Source organism: Gavia stellata, chromosome 8 (assembly GCF_030936135.1).
Source record: "Gavia stellata isolate bGavSte3 chromosome 8, bGavSte3.hap2, whole genome shotgun sequence".
In the NCBI taxonomy this organism is placed as follows: domain Eukaryota; kingdom Metazoa; phylum Chordata; class Aves; order Gaviiformes; family Gaviidae; genus Gavia; species Gavia stellata.
The window spans coordinates 36,976,608-36,994,819 of NC_082601.1; the positions used below are offsets into that span (position 1 = coordinate 36,976,608).

Consider the following 18,212-nt stretch of genomic DNA (forward strand, 5'->3'; position numbering starts at 1 on the left):
CTCTTAAGCTATCACAGCCTGCTATTTTTACTGTTAAATTTCAAGTGATTAACATACCCATTACTGAAAGGCAAATTGTAAGCAAACCAGTTTGCCCAGTAGCATATACCTTAAGCACAGACACACAGCAAAGCAGTGTGGCCTCTGTATCTATTTACTCTGCCTGGCACATGGAAAAGCTGATTGCAAATGTTCACAGTATAAACAGATAAATGCACTGCAATTCCCACTGGAAGGTGCATCTAGAACATACTCATGGGGCTCATCTTTCCCTACCAGAAGGTTTCTGGCTATTATATTAGTGGTGCTTATTAACGAGGGACATCTAGATTCTTTCTTCACACACATTTGTATTCTAGTAAACAATAAGCCCAAAGTCAAGGGGAAAAAAATATAAAAAAATCAAAACCAATTTTTGCTCTCTTACACTGACACAGACAAAACGTCACACTTTGCAGCTTAATAGAGAGCTTAAGTAATCTGGCAGAAAGGTTCCTGTAAAGCGAAGTAAAGAGACTGATAACGACTTGTGTTTTGTGTGTACCATTATGTACTCCCCCCCCCCCCCCAAAGGGAACTGGTAACATAATAGTTTTCAGAAAAATACATAGAGATTTCAGAAATCTGAACACGAACAACATTTTGTGGTATACCTTGACAAGGTAATTGGACCAAGAGCTTCTCCACTGTATCGTACACGATTTACAAAGGCCACATAAATCTAACGGCCTTTAGACTGCCGAGTCAAAATACCAGCAGCGGCAAGAACGAATTACAACCAAATAGACCTTACAGGCACAGGTGCTTCCTCTGCCCTACCGTATGGGTCTTGCTAATCCACTCCCATGACATGGAAAGATTTTTCCGCTGGCCTGAAACACGCTGTGGAAAACAGGATTCAACACTGAACGGCTCAAGGAGAAAAGCACATGCAGTGTGTTCTCATATGACCTGCCACAGCTTGTGGAAATCACTATGTGTACCGGAGCATGAAGACCGAGTAAAATGTTTCACATCAGCATCGCTGCCACTCAGCTTAAGTATACTTCAGAAATGGGTAAGTAATGCCTCTGACCTGAGGCACCCCGAGTGCTGCTTTCATAAATACTACAAATACTATGAAGCTACAACCAAGGGGAAAAATAATTAAAAAAAAAAAAGTATTTTTCCCACAGTTTGAAGTCTATACTCCCAGTTTCAGATTAAACTTCTGAATATTTCTGCATACACCACCTTTGCTGATATTAAAAAGTATCTTCTCATATGTCATGTTCTTAATAGGCAATAAACCCCTCGGGGTTTATTGGGAATTAGGGTGCTAAATGTTTTAGGATTGCTGGGAAGTACAGAGGAGAAATATAAATAGGTTAAAACAAAAGAAGAATAATGTATGCTCACTCAGGCTTTCAGCACATACCAAGGACAACAGAATTCTCAAAAGTCTTGACTAGTTGCCAGTCCAAAACCAGCTGCATTCACATTGACCATCAAAAAACCCCACGTGAATCTGAATCCCTTCTGCACTCTCACACTAGAATTAGAGCGGAGACACCCCATCTGCCCCCACAGCAAACAACACGTTACCTGTGGAGTCAAATATGATGGGCTGGCAATTTCTGTTGGAATCCCAGTTACATTTGAGCACCTGGCCTCCTTCTACGATGTTGTGCTGGGTAGTGTTTGCTTTTGGAGCTCCCACCAGAAGAAATATCCTGCAGTAAAAACAAGAAATAAAACAAAGGTTTTGACACCTAAGGCATAGATGTTGTTACTTTATGACATCTGAAAAGTTAATAAAGCAAAAGCCTTGCCCATTCAAATCTAAATCTGACTAGAACTACTTCACAAGTTTCAGAGAAAGTCGTATTAGGTTTCAGGTCTTGGGTCCCTCTTTTCTGCAAGCAAAAGCAGGCAAAAAAACCCTATTTACCAAAAAGAAGAGACAAAAGAAGATAAGAGAAAATTGAAGTATTCTGTCCTACTTAAAATGATACTTAAAATGAGATAAACACCTTTTATATTCTTTTTTTCCTTTCACAAATACGTATGTGTGCAGCGGAACAAGAAATCGTGTACTTCCGTAATTTAAGAAAGCCATCAGATGGCATAATTTCTGGTTAGTTTTGTACCTAAGAGTAATTCATGGAAGCCAGTCAAAAAAGGAAACAATATATAAACAAAACAGTAGTGCTTCTGAGCTCCGAAGGTACTAAGTGGTGAGTCAGTCTAGCGTTAGCAAATGCTCTTCCAAGAAGAATCTCCAAGTACCCAAGAGACTGTCAACCACAGGTTTGTATGTTAATGAATCTTAAGTGACATTCATTACCCAGTAATAACTTTCTTATTAAGATCTGTTGTGCTTTTATAAACCTCTGCTTATATGAACATGTTAAGTGCACTCTGAGCAAAAACTGCTGCAAGATTATGCCTGTGCAGGTGGTAAAATTCAGAAGTTGTGAAAGCAAGAAACAGACTGAATAAAAAGCCAAACCGAACAAGGTTCTTGGCATCTTTCAACAAGGCGATTAACATCTTCCAGGAACTCCAACACCTCTGAGGCACACTTGACTCATCAGCACTTTCCTGAGGAAGTCAATTTGAAGTATAGACAAAAACGTATAGAAGACGTAAAACTAAATGCTTCCTTTCATCAGAATCTTGCCTGTTGTTTCCATTTAGACTGCTTAAGAGAGAATATAGCTTGCAAGAGCAAGTCTTACCATCCCATATCAGGTATTACGGTTACTTAGTTTTGAAATCGGTTTCGCTGAACAAGCTGCAAGACTGGTTGGAGAGAATGTCTACAGGTAGGCAGATGCAGACTTATCAAACTCGTTCTGGTTTTCACAGTCATCTTCCAGACTTCACTTCAGTGCAAAGCTAAGTTTATATTCCTTAATACGTAAATACCAGGTATAAATACGTAGCACCTCATCAAAGCTCAATTCATATGAAGAGCAACATAGGCTACTAGTTTTCACTCGTTTGAATTTGCAGAACCTTAACAATTTCCTGGTGTGGAGCCTGATACAAAATCTAGGCTAGTCGGGAATCCATTTGTTTCTCTTAGTTGCCATTCATAGACTCTCTAGATTCCAAGAACAAGAATCTGAAATGCTTTAATCAACTTAAAATGTTCTCTCTGGGCATAACAGAAACGCTTAAAAATAAACATCATAATGCCAAGTAAAGAAACACATTAATTATTATAATTACAACCTATTAAACAAGCAGTAGCTTGCCTTCCACTTCACTCTTGCATCACTAGCATTTGAGAAGCCCCCCAAATTAAGTACCTGTTTTAAAAAAAATAATTCCCATTCTACATATTTAAATCTTTCTTAAGATAATCTTTGTCATGGAGTTTATTAACAAGATTACCAACAAAGGAATCATTATGGGGCTCCACAAAGGTTTAGTAACCTCGTTTCCTAAAGCAAAATAAAATAAATGCATTTTTATCATCATAGACCAAACGGGCAGATTTTGTCATAGGTCTTATAATAATATACCAAGTACCTAAATATAAAGAAGTCTCTAGCCCGCATACTTTGGGAAAGGGGGAATAGAGGGAAACGCGTTATTTCCACAGGAATACAGCAGCTATGTTTTGATACTGCCTGTCTCCTACATGATGCAACCATCTGCCCCAGCACAACGCTGTGGAGAAGACTGGGAGCGCACTGACACCAGCAGCAGTTCACCTTATGTAGGTGTACGTCCAGGAATAATCACTTGCCAGTGCTTTGCCATGGGCCAATAAAGAGAAACTGGTATTTACATGTACTTGTATACTGGAAGACAGACTATCAAATGCAATTCTTTTAAAACATAGCGTGTATGAGAATCCTTTTTCAGTTTTTATAAAGTTATGTTCAGTCACTTAATGTTACAGTTTTGCCCTCTGTCAGGCACCACATAGCAGCCTGATGCACGACTACCACACAGACTCCTAGAATAGGTCTTTCGTACTGGACTTCTAAATATGCTTTATTTTGGTATCCAGCAGGTCAAAATAGACTATGAAACAGCAGCTTGAGCATTCAAGAACTAATAACACTCCTTCATTGTAAGGCTACTCAATCCAAACAGCTTTAGCTCAACTAAATTTCCTTAATCTCTAGCAGTCCTGCAAAGAACAGGTGATAAATAACAATTCACCGAATTTACAACGGCAAAGGTGTGGAAACCAAGTGACACACATGACACTCAATAGAAATGCTGTAACAAGGCTCATTTTACTAAACACCTTTTGCTAATCGTGCTGCAAAACTGAGTGAACGCTCAGTTTTCTACCTAACGTTTAACTGCAGACATTGCTGAGCTCGCTGTTCATCACTACCTGTCTCTCCCCTCCAACAGCTCGAGGGGATCTGTGGGCATTCCAGTCCGCGCTCTGTGCGTGTTGAACCTTCTTGAATGATGGTGAAGACACATGCCTATGTCTGGAGGACACGGCATACAAGTATTTCTGGCTATTTCAGGAGACAAAAAGATCAGTCTCCATAGGCATAAACTCAAAATTTAACACCATTAGAGTCTGTTCCTGTAAGAGCTGCATAGCTCCTTTGTTCCAATTATGAGCCTAAATTGAAGATGAAGTGCAGTACTAAACTTTAGCTTAGCAGATACAGAGTAACTTCTAGTCACAGCTAAAAACTGAGGGGAGAAATCCCTTAAAAAAATGAAGCCTTCCATGCTGTCTGAAAACCACTCGTGCTCAAAGTTTAAAAAAATTAAAAAAGCCTACGCTGTTTTCTCTTACAGCCATACACTTTGATGTCAATAGTAATTATAAAAATAATGGAAAGGTTCCAAACAGTGATTTTGATGAGAGCTGGGTCACATAATTCCTTATCGGAAAGCACGAAAGAAAGTTTACTACATGCATTTACCAGTCTCCTGATAACTCCGCAGCCACACATGCTGACTTAAAAATAGAGGGAGGGACACAAATGGAACCTTTTTTCTTTTAGTACTAAGACTTAGAGGATTAAGATAGCACAGAAAGATGTTGCAACACACGCAAGTTAAGACAAGATGACTTCTAATACTTGCAGGCAATAAAGAAACGCAAACAAGGCTAGCTGATGTGCTGCAAGAAGACTTGCTCAATAGCTATAGAATTTGTTTATAAAGTTCTATGAGCTAAAGATCAGGAGAGAGAGAGAAAACCCCCTCAGCACGATGGAAGCCAGCAGCTTTTCCAGCTTTCCAGCCCTTTCTTAAGATGGGGAAGGAAGGGCGGGGGAAAAGTGGCAAAAGCTGGATCTTAACATAGCCCACACTTGTGAAATACAGAGTAATTCATGATGGCAACACCACGACTTTGAAGTGAGCGACACGACTGTTCCCAAGGCTGAGATACAGCAGGTAACCGGCTCCCGCGCTTTGCCTGGCTCTGGTTTAAGGAGAAACGCCAACACCTTCAGGAAGCAGACAGGGAGGGCATTTACAGGGAACTTCTCCTCTAGACTCCCCAGCTGCTTCGAGACCCGCGCAGACACAGCGCAACTCACATGGCACTTCTGCAAAGAGCAGTCAGAAAAGGAGAACAGCAAAACTTCTGGGATTCCACGGGCCAAAACCTCCGGTGCGAGACGTAACGAAGCAGAATACCACACCTCCATCTTCCTACGCTGCATTTATTATCGCCATTACTTGCATAAACCGCAGACCGATACGGCCATTCAGAGAATCCAGCGGCGCAAAGTTTACGCCGCGTTAGGAGCTGCCCGGCAAAGGGCTCTGGGCGGCCAGAGCCACCCCCGGCGGGGGAGGCGACGCAGCCCCGTTCGCGCCCCCGGTGCGGCTCCGCCGCCGCCGCACCTGTGCCGCCGCACGCCGGGCAGCGCAGGGGTCCCGCCGCCCAGACCCGCCCGGCCTGCGGGCCCAGCCGCGGGCAGGGCACCGGAGCCGCCAGCCCGGCCGGGGGCGGGCACGGCTGGGCTCCATCACGGCGCTCCCCAGCCACGCACCCGGGCCTGAGCAAACGGCCCCATCAATTAATCGCTTCTCCTCCCAGAGCCGCCCCGGTGGCAGCGCTCCCCCTCAGCCCGCGCTGTGAACGAGCGGGAGCAGCTCGGCTCGGGACACGGGGGGGGGGGCTTCGCCCTCCTCATCCTCCTCCGGACGGGCCGGGCTCTCGCACCTCGCCGGGACAACGCCGCCCTCGGCCCCAGCCCGGCCGCCAGCGCACCACCAGCGAGCGAAGGGCCGCCAGGACGGACCCCCGCCCCGGGGAGCGGCAGCCCCGGCAAACGCCGGCCGGGCGGGAGGGGACGGGACGGGACCGGCTCCGCGGGGCAGGGCGGGGCGCGGCACTTACGAGGATGGGTCGGGAGCGAAGAAGTCCACGGCGAAGCCGAAGTAGCTGCCCTCGGGGCCCGAGTAGACGGCCGGGTGCTCCACGTCCAGGTTGAAGGCGCTGCCCGGGGCCAGCGCGCCGCCCAGCAGCACCAGCATCCACAGCCGCGCCATAGCCCGGCCCGGCGCTGCCTCCGCAGGGCGCGCACCGCCGCGCAGCTCTGCCCTGGGAGGCGCCCGGCCCCGCGCTGCCCGGCCCGGCGGGAGGGGGGGGCGGAGGGGCCGCGCGTTGCCGGCGGCGGGGCGGGGAGCGGAATCACTTCCTCCCGCCCTGCGCCCAGTTCCCTTTTCTCCTCGGGACAGGGGCGGCAGGAAGGAGAAGCGCCATCATGTGGTGCCGGAGGCGGGCCCTGCTCCGCTGCGGGCCGGGGCCGCCGCGCCGCTGCCGCCCGCCTCTCCCTGCCGCCGGGAGCGGGCAGGCACGGCCCCGGCCAGCGCTGCCCGGGCAGGGAGCGGCCCTCCCGCTGCGGAGGGGCGGGAGCTGCGGGGGGGACACGGGCCCCGGGATCAGGCAGCTGAGTCTCACAACAGTTCCTGCGGAACCCGAACGCTTGCAGAGGCCAAGTGCTAGGAGAAGTGCTAGAAGTAAGGAGACGGGGACATACCCACACGTTGTTTTACAAAGTCTTTCTCGGTGAGACTTTCTCAAGTAAAGCCTTTCTCACCCCGTCTGGGAGACGAGCTGGTTCAGGACAGCTGTTAACACAAGCGAAGAGTGAAGCGAGTACCTGCGCAGACCCGTCCGTGGAGGAGAACAACGACGATTTTCAGACGAACAGGATATTAAATGAAGCGATTGAAGATCCCGGGGTGCCAGCAGAGCCCTGCAGCACCTCCGCCAGCCGCAGCCTTGCAAGGGCTGTGGAGAGCTGGTCTGTAACACCTCCCAGCATGAGATCTCGGCTCCTCTTTTACCACTGCACTACCCCTCTGGGGAAGAAGAGTGCGGTGTCCAGTTTGAACATCTTCCAGCGCAGTTTGTGGCACTTACGTATCATCTGTCACTAGTAAGAAGAGTTTAGCACTGTCGTCGTAGTAGCTGAGGCAGGTGGAGGCTGCTATCAAATCCCTCAGAGCCTTGCCCACGTCAGCCTACAGCAGAGTTCAACCTCTGCTCAGCATAGCAGTGTTTCAGGAAAAAGAAACCATGCTGGAACACCTGTGAAGTGGAATTAACTCATATTAGTTCAGAATATTAATTGATAAAACCAATACTGTTACCGTGTAATCAATTTCACACTATTGCTACCAAAAGTCTAAACTTTTAGCTTTGCTTTTCTCATGTGAGCATGATAAAAAGTAAAGGAACAAAAAATGATGTTGCAAGCCCTAAATACAAGTTAAAAGTATCCCATACATATTTACCAAGGGATAGATTCAGAGTTAAGGGAATCCTGGGAAAAAAAATAATTTATAAAATAAGCATATGAAAACCCACAAAGCTATCTAAGAAAAAGCCTCAGAAGACACATCATGTGGAGATGCTATGCTGAGGCCTCGTTAACAGGCACAGCAGCAGCAACAAAAAGTTGGAAATCCTACCTTAAAGGGCTTGTTTAATTTAAAGAACGGAAGTTACATCAGTTAGAATGTCATTCTAAACAACTGGTATAACTCCCTCCCAAACTTTTGAACTGGATATAGGAACCACTGGTGAAATTTTAGACTTAGATTCTACAAGAGATCATTTTACTTTGACAACTGTTCAATTGACTGTAAATAGACTTTTGCAGGCTCAGTTTGGAAAAAAAGGTGCATCAGGTAGAGCTAACAAGATTCAGAGTGAGCAAAATTAGAAGCCACTTACAGAGAATGTTTTCAATGGAGAGCAATCAACATGGCAGAAAAATAATTAATCAGGAATACTGGTAGACAACTGAGTTAATACAGTCAGAAGCATAATGTTTGTCAAAGAACTGCTAGTTAACCTACTGAAGAGAGACATGATTTAATAATCATTAAGTATTCCTGAAGTTTTGGTGCAATGGTTCAATGTAGACAAAGTGGTATATTAAAACTTTGAATGAGGTGCCTTTAACATCGCCTATCTTCCTTTTAATGAATTATTCTTTCAAAGCACCCAAGGACCTTTCAAAAAAAAAAAAAAAAAAGGTGCTTTCTTCATCCCAGCTAATGAATCACATCTCAGAATTAGTATCAGTTTCCTGTTTTCCCTTGGAGTGCAAATTTACAGTCACTGTTGTTTGGGTTGGGTTTTTTTTTTTTTTGGTAATGTCCAGTCAGCCTACGTTCACTGATAGCATGATATTTAGGCTTATGAGAAAAAACATGTAATGTATAAAAGATTCCAAGAGGAAGAACCAAACACTGATATTGGGTGATCATTTCAATTTCTCACTAAATGAATAGAGAAAGTTGCTTTAAATTAAAAACGTCAATATTGTTATATCTTAGAGTCAGATTTTATGTTAACATGCAAGCTAAAATTAGATGGTCTTGAAGCCAACAGAAAACACAATAGACTAAGAGAAAAAGGCTGAGTAGTGGCAGCCTTTTAACAGCTGGATTTAATACATGTAAGCTGTATTGTACACCAAGGATTCTTGACAAGCTTACTGCTACTTACCTACTGTTAAAATTTTTTTTACAATTTCATGTGGAAAAATTACCAACACAAGGGGTAAAAGAAAACAGGGATAGAAAGTGAGAGAGGATTTGACAGTAAATTGGTTTCATTGAAAAGAGGTTGCGAGGTAGAGTTTTTCATTTTAAAAATGCTTTAGGTCTGAACTGTTTTCCTCCCATCTAGAAATACATGCATAGCCTTGATACTTGCACAACTCTGCAACACTCTTGTTCCACTGTAAGCAGTAAATAATACATATTTTTCATGTTTATACTTCAAAAAAGTGTTTTTCAGCCATCTCATGGTCTACAAAGGAAGAATCCCCCAAACATTTCCATTTATTCATTCTCACAACTTCCCTGTCTGCAAGTAAAGTATATCACAGCTTGACAAAGAGCAGCACACAGAAGATAATTGTTTTGTTCACGTAAATCCATGGCAGAGCCAGAAAGAACCACCAGGTAATCCTGTGTTCCAGTCACTTGTTCTTGCTACCAAGCGATAATAATAATCCCTTAAGGAAGCCAACTCAAAAATTCTTATTCTACCAAGAATAGGAGAAGAGTTCCTATACCTAGACTTGGTCGTTGTTGCTAATTTTCCTAACTTTGCTGCCTCTTCCTAGGCAAAAACAAATAATCATTACTAAGATTATCTTTTATTGTTATTACTGACTACACTCTCACTGCTGTTATGCTACAGACCTGATCAAAGCAGATCGGCAGGGTTAATAAGTTCCCAAATTCTAGCAAATAGATAGGGCAATAAACTAGAGAGAAAGAAGTGGTTTATGTGTACTTCGATCAGTAAGTCAGTAGCTTAGGGAAAAGGAGGATTTATTTTCTCTACTTGATTGTATAACTTCACAACATTACACAAGCAATGAAGGATAAGTTACTTTTAAGATACTGGAATTGTTTTACCAAATGGTAAATTTTAGCTTCCTAAGGATTGGCTGTGCAGCACTACTACTTGTTGTCAGCAAATTGCTAAAAGACAGGCCAGGGGAGTAACTCAGACTTTACACAGAGTCAGGGGTTACTCATCCTTCGGGAAATCTTTTTTCAAACCATTTCCTCTCTTCAAGAAGATAATTGCTTTTTCAACAGCTGTTTCATGCATATCTGCTTTCTCCCATCATTCGGGCCAAGAAAGGTACAGCAGCCTGTTATCTTCCTGACTCAGCACTGAGCACCCTGCTCCGCTCCCACAGAGTTTAGTCACCAGTTGCAAGCGGAAGCGGTGGCGTCACTGCTGTCTGGCCTTAATTCAGAACACAATCAGAGTCAATCAGTCTAGACAGCCGGAGAGCATAGCCACATCTCCCTATATGGTATTATACCCCCCCAGCCTCAACATGGGAGGAATCTGAAGTGTACAGGCTTGGGGTTACACTTCTAATCAAAGACAAGCTTCCTGTAAATGAAAGAAAGTAATTTCTGTTGCAGAAGAGACCGAGTGATCGATTCCATCGCTTGCATTGAGCCACTATGTCTGACAGAATCACGGACAGAGGAATGAAAGCTTAAAGCAGACTTTGCTGTTCATTTAAAGCAGGAAAACACCCGTTCAGTGAAGATGCAATTTTTCTTTACTAGCTTGTGAAGTTCTCAGCATGACTAACAAATGGATAACAGCTACTGAGATCATATTACAGAATGTGAACAAATGAATTATATGTTTGTATATTTACTCTCCTCTTATCTCTAGTTTTTGATTTACAAGCTACTAAGATATTCAGTGGTGAAAATTAACCACTAAGAAGTGGGCAGAAGAACTATGATTCCTTTTAACAAGACACCAAATTTTTACCTGTATTTATAAATGAATAGAACTATTTTGGAATTCTTTGGAGTCTAAGGAACTGCTTTCCATTATTCAATATATAAAACTAATTTTCTGTTACAAGTTGTTAGTCTTGTCAGTTTTTACTCATACAACTAGTTATTAACACAACTGAATAAAACTGCAAAGATGCAAAGCACTTTTGGTAGACAGGTGCTAATTTTTTCGCTATTCCTGAGTCTCCAGCCTGTAACATGGATAGAGTCTTTCAGAATATTTTTTCCTTTGTAATTATGTCTCCTCCTCATGACATTATACTCATCCGCAAGAAATGGACAAAGTCCTATAATTTGGTAGAAATCACAAGTGTGCAAGCCACCATGGTCCTACTTAAAAGGCTCAGCAAGATGTCCTATATGTAAGCGATAAGCTTCAGCCTCTTAGCTGAAGTGCTTTATAGTATCAGTAGTATTAGTATCTGGAGCAAAGAAAGGATTACCGCTGATTTGTTCATCGATACTATTATTAGTCTCCCAGAAAAGCCTTTATTGACGTGAGAGTTTTAGTACATATTTTGCTCTTATGCCATCCAGATACTTGGACCTGTGAAGAGGTTTAGCTGCCCTGGACAGATGTTTTAAGAAATAACTCAGTTTCTAACAAGGCAGTAGAAAGCAAGCCTAACTTGACCTAAAAGATGGACTTTACATATTATTTTGGTTTGGTCAGTCGATGCCTTTTATTTCTATTTTGTTTAATATTAATCTTTAGTGTTCACTTTCTTGGGGAGGAAAAAAAAAACCATTAAATCTGAAAACTATAGAAGGATTACTGGATGAGAAATGCAAGGCAACAACTACAGTTATGTTGTAAGCTTGATTTGCCTCATTGCTTCTAGGAGCAATTCAACACATCAGCAATATTTCATTCATTTGTTATGCAATAGCTGTCCTTAGCCACAGGCTATAGGGCAATGGTTTTTTTAGGACCATGAGGGTTTGACTATGTTTTTAAAATCAGCTTCTAGGTGTTGAACAACTCTCAGTGTAGAGTTCTAAATCTTCCAGTTCAAAAGGAAGTGAGTTGTACCAGGATTTTTTTTCTGATTTGTTCAGTACTGATAGCTGTATTACTTCAGTATTAGTCAATGTCTTTCCACCATCCCCTTTTTGTGTTTTATAGAATGCTCGTTGCTCACCAGGCCTCTTTTTTTTATACTAGGATTTCATAGCATCAAATTCAGGGATGGCTCTACTAGATTTACAACAGGATTCGTATTTCTTCAGTCTGACAAAATGAGTCGTCATAAATCACTTGTGTGTCTCGGTTTTTGCTTCACAGAGCACTTCTGCAGATCTAACACATATCCTGATGTCACTCAGTAACACCCCCAAAGACCTAAATGTTTTTAAAAGATATTTTTAAACAGTATTTTTACTCTAGAGAAAAGGATCAACAGGAAATAATGCAATAAAGGAGAAACAGATCAGGAAAAAACCCAACCTCTGTAATATTCTCTACACAATCTCAGTGAAAATGTTTTCATAGTATCCATGCATATAAAAGATGTAATAGAGAGACAGAAAGTTAAATACCACCCTATTGCGTTAAGGGATGGGGTGTGGGAACACACCAGCCCAGAGGGAAAAGCCTGGGAAGTCACCACACCTACCTCCAGAATCAGCACGGCACCCTTGGCTAACCATGGTGAAGGAGCTTTCAGGAGACAGGCAGGGAGAGACAGGGGTCTCGTGTCTTCAGGTGGGCAAGGTCTCAGCAGAACTTTCTAGAAGGGGATGGGGAGAATTTGCTAATCTAGAGAGTGTAATGAGTTGGCTTTCTGCTTCTAGAGTAGGAAAAGAAAACAGATGAGAGGAGACATCAAAGTCACAGGCTTTCTTTGCTCTTTCATGTCACATGGAATATGCGTATTGTGTACAGAAGGTGTTTCTGTATTTCTGCTTCTCCTACCCTACTGAAACAGCTGACGTTGCATAGCATTTATGTAGCCCGCTAGATGAAAAAGCTCCAGCTCCATATTTTAGTTACTACTGCAGTGGCAGTTCCTTTATAGGCTGATCCCATCAGACAGAACTGCGCTTAGACCTGCGCTTCTTCCTAATCCACCCTTCGGTTTTTATCCTGCAGAGCTAGTAAATACAAAGCAGGCACAATTAAGACAAGAGTCTGATATTAGACTTGATTTAATCAAGAATCATCCCTACTATCTCTTCATCACTCCCTCCTCCACCTTTTTCTTCCATTCCAGAGATGGTAAATTGCTCACTGTATGCCACGAATTCAACTCTACCGTTTTGCATTCACAAAAAGATCTTCTAGGCACACTGCTTTTATGCAGGTCCCCAAAGGTAAGGAAGAAATCATTATTCGTCCATCATCTTAGTTGCATCTAAATTTCTTTCCTAACAACCTCTCCCTTCTTTTCCTGTCACTGTTTTCATACAATTTTAAGTACTGTCCTTTCTGACGAGACCATCAGCCATAGCAAGGGCATACAGAACAGGCTACTAGAACACACATACAGTTTTTATTTAGAAAGTGGAAGTGACTATGCCTGGCAGAAATAATTATGAAACAGTATTCTGCCAGGAGCAAAGAAAAACAGAACACTTCCCTACAACCAGGATCTATAGGCACAGAAGGCAGGGGTCACTTTCTAGTAGATTTCCATTTATGGAGAATTTCCAGAAGACAAGAGGCATTTTCTAGCTTTCTTACATTCTTGCCTGCTTCTGGTTATACAGAAATACCGGAGATCGCTGCTTCCTGTTATTGTAATATTGCCATTCCTGTCTTCAGTGCAAATAATCTTCTATTTAGTAAAAGTGTGACAGTTTGTTATGTACAACTTTCTTTCCATTCCCTAGTTTTTGAGAATTTTTTCTAAGATTTTTTTCATCATACATTTTCAAGTAATCTAACAAAGCTCAGTCTCAAAGAGCAGTCATCTTAGCTTTTAAATTTATTATTTCAGAAACATAATGCCACATCTTGCCTTCAAGTCCTCTACTGCTCCTGTGTTACTGTAACACTTCTACGCTCCTGCTAAAGGATTTGGAACAAAACCAAGCTTAAAACTTAAGAATTCCCTGGTTAGCAATAGGAAAAAAATTCTTCAGACTGGTCTACGCTTAGTAATGAGTCCAGACTTTAAACACGTTGAAGAATTATACAGCAAAATAATAATAGAAAGCAGGGCAAGTAGGATTGAAAGGCAATGGAGTGAAGTAGAGCCAAGCTCTTTTCTATCTGATACTCTGAATATTCTTTTACACTCACATACAACAGCACTAGAAGACTGCAGTAAGACAAACTGACATGGAAAAAGATATTTCCCTCCCCCTCTCTACCAAAAAGTGTTTCATCTGTTCGAACCCAGGTATCCCAGGCCTTGATAAACCAGCTCAGCCATCAGCTCTAGCCTCTTGACTTCAGAAGACGTGTTACCATCTTACAGAATGCCCCAGAGTTCAAACTTCCTCCCTTTTCCCCATCCAAAAGTCCCCCTTCTCCCAAAACAAACTAAGAACCCCAACTCACCCTCACTTTGTAAGCCATTACATTTTGATCCTGCGTATCCAAGGAATACTCTCCCGTCTGGCATTACTATTAAATCAAAGCATGTCGTTCTCTACAAAACATTATATTGATGACTACGTCTTTGCTGGGTTAAAGAATAAATATTTAAGTCAAGGAATACAGCTAAAGAAAAGGGATCAATACAGACTCAGGTCTGTAACAATTCTAACAGGGGGTTTGTGCCAGGGACAGGATGGTGGTGTTCCATGTGTTTTGTTTTTGAAGTTGTTATTGTTTGCTTTTAAGGCATTAGCCTGCAATTGCCAGGAGGTTGTTCCAACAGACTCCCAGTAGGGTGCTGCTGGTGAAAGACCTTTTTCTGCATCTATCAAAACCAAGCCTGCCAGTTAATGCTGACAACAGTTATCAGTGATAGAAATTGCAGACCCTTCTGTGCTTTGAATAAAGAGCACATTCAAAAGCTTTTTCCTTTTTGCTATCTTGGGCAAGAGTCCTCATTCCACTTCTTCCTGCCTCCCCATACATACAAAGAATGGGCAATTATTTAACTATAGCAAATATTCTGTAGAGTCTAACTTCATATTTCTATGTGGAAGATGCTGTGTGGGACACAAAATCCAGAACCGGTATTTATAGAATACAGACTTTCTCTATCGAGAAGACTGAAAAAACCTGTGGTATAAGGCTGATCCTACTGACACGACATGAAGTTCTGACACCTACTAGCTTCTTACTCAAGGAAAAAGTTCACAAAGGTGAGAGAACAGCAGTTAAACTCCTTTCGATCTCTTACAGCTTATGCCCTCTTATCATTTTGACTTTAGTCTAACAGACATTTGAAGAGATAAGATCTTTGCTATATCCTTTCTGACCAACTTTCCTAATCCTTCTTCTCTCCATTTTATAAACAAAACCCTGGAGTGTTTAGAGCCACATTAGGAAAGCACACCACCAGGCAATACTATGCTTTGCTCCATGCCTGTGGAGGGAGCAAGCCCAAAGGGAGAACACAGCCAGATGGCTTAAACAACGATTACTAAACTAGCAGATATGGATTAGATATGTCAGTCAGAAAAGCCTCCCTTATGTAGTGTTTATACCTGGAAGAGAGAGAAGACAACAAAAGAAAGTCATCAAGAGTGAAGATTAAAAGTTTCTTGACTAGAAACTTCTCTGTTATCTGATTTTAAGGAGGCATCACATTGCAGCTATAGAATTTTTTAAGTGCAGTTCAATTCATCCTTTTCTTAAGTAGTCTACTGTTCCCAGACCACAACAACTAAACTACTTGACATGTCAGACATTATTAAGACTGGCAGAAAACACTGACTGAGAGTTTGCAATGGATTCGTATTACTGCATAGAGATGTAATGCCTTCGACACAATCTTTACATGCAGTGTTCAGAGCACAAGACTGACAGCCTCAGTGTCAGAAGGTAAACCAAGGAATAAAACGGGAATGGAGACAAAACATGAACAGGACAAAAGCTCTCCTCGAATAGCAAGCCTGTTAAAATTTGTTAGAGACCTGAGAAATGTAAGGTTGTAGCTGATTTTCTACAACTACGAAAGATGCACTACACCCGTATTACACGCTGACAAGATGTTTCATTCCAACACAGGTCCAAGGATGCAGCATCTGTAGAACATGTTTCCCTAATGGCTGACTGTAGAAAGAATATTGTTTTGCCTTGGGAACCTTCTATAATAGCTTGCTCCTCTCTTCCCTTCAGGAATGCTTCTACTTCTTTCCATGCGTTTTATATAGCAATTTAGGAGGTGTTTGGGTTTTTTTAAAGGAAAGCTGTGATGCTTTCTTTTCCATTGTATCTTGCTTTAATTTAGGCGTCCATCTCATTTTTGAATTCTGATTGGGTGTACTTTGGGAACATCTCTAGTTTTAGGCCAGCCTTGCTCAAATTTATGTTTAAGTGTATTACACACTGTAACAATTTTCAATCACAAGTGTCAAATAAAGATATTATCTCTGAGGTCTCTTTAACGAAACACAAATGAAACACTGCTATTTTATGATCAAAAGAACTGATTATTTTTGCCATTCATTTCAATACTGTGCTATGAAGGAGCCCAGTGTGGTCACATATTAGGGCTATAACATCATAAATGAATAAAACATCTTGGCCTTATTGTTAATACAAGCAACAGCCACTCTCTGTAAAAAGACAGAGCATCTATTGAAACAAAAGAATTAAAAGTGACAGGCTAAGCCAAGGTCACTTCTAAGCCTCTAATACTAGCGTGAGGGAAAAGGAGAAGGGGGATTTGCAGATATCACTGTAAAAGCACTTAATGTGATCATAGCTACATAAAATACATCCAGTATATAACCGGAAACAAAGACTATTTGCCTCATTAAAGACTTTGCTGATTAAGGCCCATTCATAGCAAAGAATTAAGCACCTTAAGAAACTTTCTAACACTTGTAAAAAAATGTTTCTAGCACTGAAAAACATCAAGAGATTGTATTTCAGTTGTGAAGAACACATCAAGTCCTTTTTTTATATCTACTTTCTCTACTTGGCATAACGTCAAAACGAAAGGAAGGCATAGGATATCACTTCCTCCAAGTATTTTTCCCTAGAGATCTAATAATACAAGCTAGTAGGAGTCATGTTCAAAACAAGATGTAGCAGAGCTGTGGAACTATAGTGTTTCCAAAAGATGCTAAAAATGTATAGGGGTTCAAGGGAGAAACGGGGAATGTACTTGGGAAAGAAAGCCATCACAGGCTATACCTAGTAAAGGAAATCTTCTAAATTAAAAATAGTTGGAAGCTACGTCTGAGAAGTACATGGGTTTGTCCTTTCCTTACCTCTTTCTTCCTCATGTGTCTGGTGTTTGCAATGTGATAAATAGTCTCCTGGTCTGATGCAGTGTAGCTGCTGTTACTTTTTTTGCAGTTCCTCTGGCCTTCCCAGATCTCATTTTTCCAATTCTCTTCTTAGTCTTATTGATGTTATTCAGGGGGTATTTCTGCTGAGATAGTTCACATGAATGTATATGAAAGGTATTTGCATATGAGAGCAATCTCATTCTCTCAACTCAGGGCTGTAATAATCTCACTGTGAGGGAAACAAGGATCTAACTTCATAAGATTTTTAGTTTAGTCACTTAATCACTCTACAGTTTCAGTAAGTTATTCAAAACTAGCACATGGAACAAGAATAACAAACACTGTTTATGAAACTTCCAAGTATGTTATTTGCAAGATAGACAAGCTCACAAAATATTTAAGCCTGTGTGCTTTTTAAAAATTACCTGAATATAATAAGGGGTATAAACATGGCAAAATAAGTAGAAATCAGCATTCAGAATGTCCGAGACATACTTTTTTGACATTTGTTATTCCACGCATCAGACTAAAAGAACTGTGAAATAAAATATTAATAAAAAATACTAAATTTCTACAATGTGTAAGTTCTTTCTGTACAATCTATTTGCTAAATAAACACAATTCATTATGACAATACTGAAGTGCCAAGAGAAGTACCACTGCTTCATCCAAAATTCATTAATAGTAAAAAATCCCCTTGATAAGAAGCAGTTGGGGAACGTTGTCCATTAAGAAACGGCAACATTTCTGTTACAAACAACTAATAGATAATGTAGTATTTAATGTCAGTCTTTACATTTCATTTTTCTCCAAATTTTTTCCAGGCCTTTATTAAGAGTGTTTATTATAAAACAAATAGGGAGCTCTGAGTAACAAAACAGTGGCAAGCATAAAATTCAATCCCACAGGTCTCAAGAAAATCCTATGAGAATGTAAAGCTAGCCAGTTGAAGCAGTTCAAGCAGTTTTTGTGTGCGATGGAAACGGGATTTTAACATACATCAAAATTTGAAGCCAACCAATACTCTACTTCCACAACAGCAAACACTAAGAAGGAAA

General features: G+C 41.5%; 1 protein-coding gene across 1 annotated transcript in view; it reads right to left on the bottom strand.

Annotated features, from left to right (window-relative positions):
- ITGAV (integrin subunit alpha V) overlaps positions 1 to 6,480 on the bottom strand; it is a 45,659-nt gene extending 39,179 nt beyond the window's left edge. The window contains exons 1-2 of the mRNA XM_059820122.1: positions 6,329 to 6,480; positions 1,585 to 1,712 (exon numbers count right to left, since the gene is read on the bottom strand). Coding sequence (XP_059676105.1) covers positions 1,585 to 1,712; positions 6,329 to 6,480 — 280 coding nt within the window. The remainder of the gene's footprint in view (positions 1 to 1,584; positions 1,713 to 6,328) is intronic.
- Between the last annotated feature and the right edge of the window lie 11,732 nt (positions 6,481 to 18,212).